At 51.8% G+C, this 1,704-nt stretch overlaps 1 protein-coding gene across 1 annotated transcript; it reads right to left on the bottom strand.

Annotated features, from left to right (window-relative positions):
* On the bottom strand, positions 1-912 carry LOC311216386 (olfactory receptor 14C36-like; the record flags this gene model as incomplete). Its single annotated transcript, XM_084297929.1, has 1 exon — positions 1-912. One exon carries the CDS (start codon positions 910-912, stop codon positions 1-3), a length of 912 nt encoding a protein of 303 aa, XP_084154055.1.
* Positions 913-1,704: the final 792 nt, after the last annotated feature.

The raw sequence follows: 1,704 nt of genomic DNA, 5'->3' as shown, positions 1-1,704 counted from the left end.
TTATTGCTTCTGACACACTGCAGTCATCACTTTCCACACTGCATCCTTCAGCTCCTGGTTCCTCATGCTGTAGATGAGGGGGTTCACTGCTGGAGGCACCACTGAGTACAGAACTGCCAGCAAAAGATTCAGAGAAGAGGAGGACATAGAGGGAGGCTTCAGGTAGGCAAATGTGCCACTGCTGATGAACAGGGAGACCACAACCAGGTGAGGGAGGCACATGGAAAAGGCTTTGTGCCGTCCCTGTTGTGAGGGGATCTTCAGCACAGCCCTGAAGATCTGCATATAGGACAACACAAGGAAAACAAAACACCCTGATGCTACAGTGACACTAAGCATAAGAAGCCCAACTTCTCCGAGGTAGGCATCTGAGCAGGAGAGCTTGAGGATCTGGGGAATATCACAGAAAAACTGGTCCAGGACATTTCCTTGGCAGAGGGGGAGGGAAAAGGTATTGGCAGTGTGCAGCACAGCATAGAGAAAAATAATGCCCCAGGCAGCTGCTGCCATGTTGACACAAGTTCTGCTGTTCATTACTGTTCTGTAGTGCAGGGGTTTGCAGATGGCAACGTAGCGGTCATAAGCCATGATGGTGAGAATAGAAAACTCTGCTGAAAGGAAAAAGAAAAAGAAAAAAATCTGAGCAGCACATCCATAGGAGGAAATGGCCCTGGTGTCCCACAGGGAATTGGCCATGGCTTTGGGAACAGTGGTGGTAATAGTGCCCAGGTCGAGGAGGGCGAGGTTGAGGAGGAAGAAGTACACGGGGGTGTGGAGGTGGTGGTCGCAGGTTACAGCGGTGAGGATGAGGCCGTTGCCCAGCAGGGCAGCCAGGTAGATGCCCAGGAAGAGCCCGAAGTGCAGGAGCTGCAGCTCACGTGTGTCTGCAAATGGCAGGAGGAGGAACTCCATGGGGAAGCTGCTGTTGGACATTTGCTGCCTCAGAGCATGGATGGCTGTCAGTGGTGGAAAAGACACAGAACAAGTTAGAGAGATTTCTCTGTGCAATACCTATAGCTATATATTATGTTTCATCACAACCTCCTCAGCAAGACAGACTACTACTTCCCTTTGAGGAAGATGTGCTCCTGCCTCTAGCGCTCAGTTTTAGTTCCTATGGGTGTAGAGAGACCAGACAGATCCTCTGTGGGCTCAGCCAGAGTCGGTACTGCCCTACAGCATCTGCTGAAAACCACTGGGGATGGATCTCAGGTGCCCACTGGACACAGGTTTCTCAGTATTTTAGGTGCTGAGAAGGACATCCAAAAATCTGCCACAAAATAATGAAGTATATAGGTTATAGAGTGTGGAGGAAAACTGTGAGATTCCTCACAGACCTACAGATCTCGTTCAGTGGAATAATCTAACAGCTTCAGTGACTGACACAAGCAGACAATTCCATTAGCGTTCTCCTGACTGCTCTTCAGGGCAGGAAAATGAAAGCAGAGACTCTAGAGAGTGCCTTCCATGCAGGTAGTGCAGGAGTAGGTCCATCTTGTCAAGAATCACCCCCAGAGATGCCCTGGGGGTGCTGTAGAGCTGAGAGCTGCCTACCCCAGGAAGCAGACTCTGGGCAACAGCAGCAGGACCCTGCCCTGCCCTGTCCTTCTGTGGGTCCTCCTTCCACCCACAGCTTCTCCCTGCGGCACCTTGGGCAGCTCCCCAGGCAGGCTGAGTGCTGAGCCTGGCAGGCAGCAGAGGCCC

The sequence above is a fragment of the Netta rufina genome (genome assembly GCF_964035555.1).
Source record: "Netta rufina genome assembly, chromosome: 18".
Taxonomy (NCBI): Eukaryota; Metazoa; Chordata; class Aves; order Anseriformes; family Anatidae; genus Netta; species Netta rufina.
The sequence above is the reverse complement of the archived record's forward strand: the minus strand, read 5'-3'. Positions and strand labels throughout refer to the sequence as shown.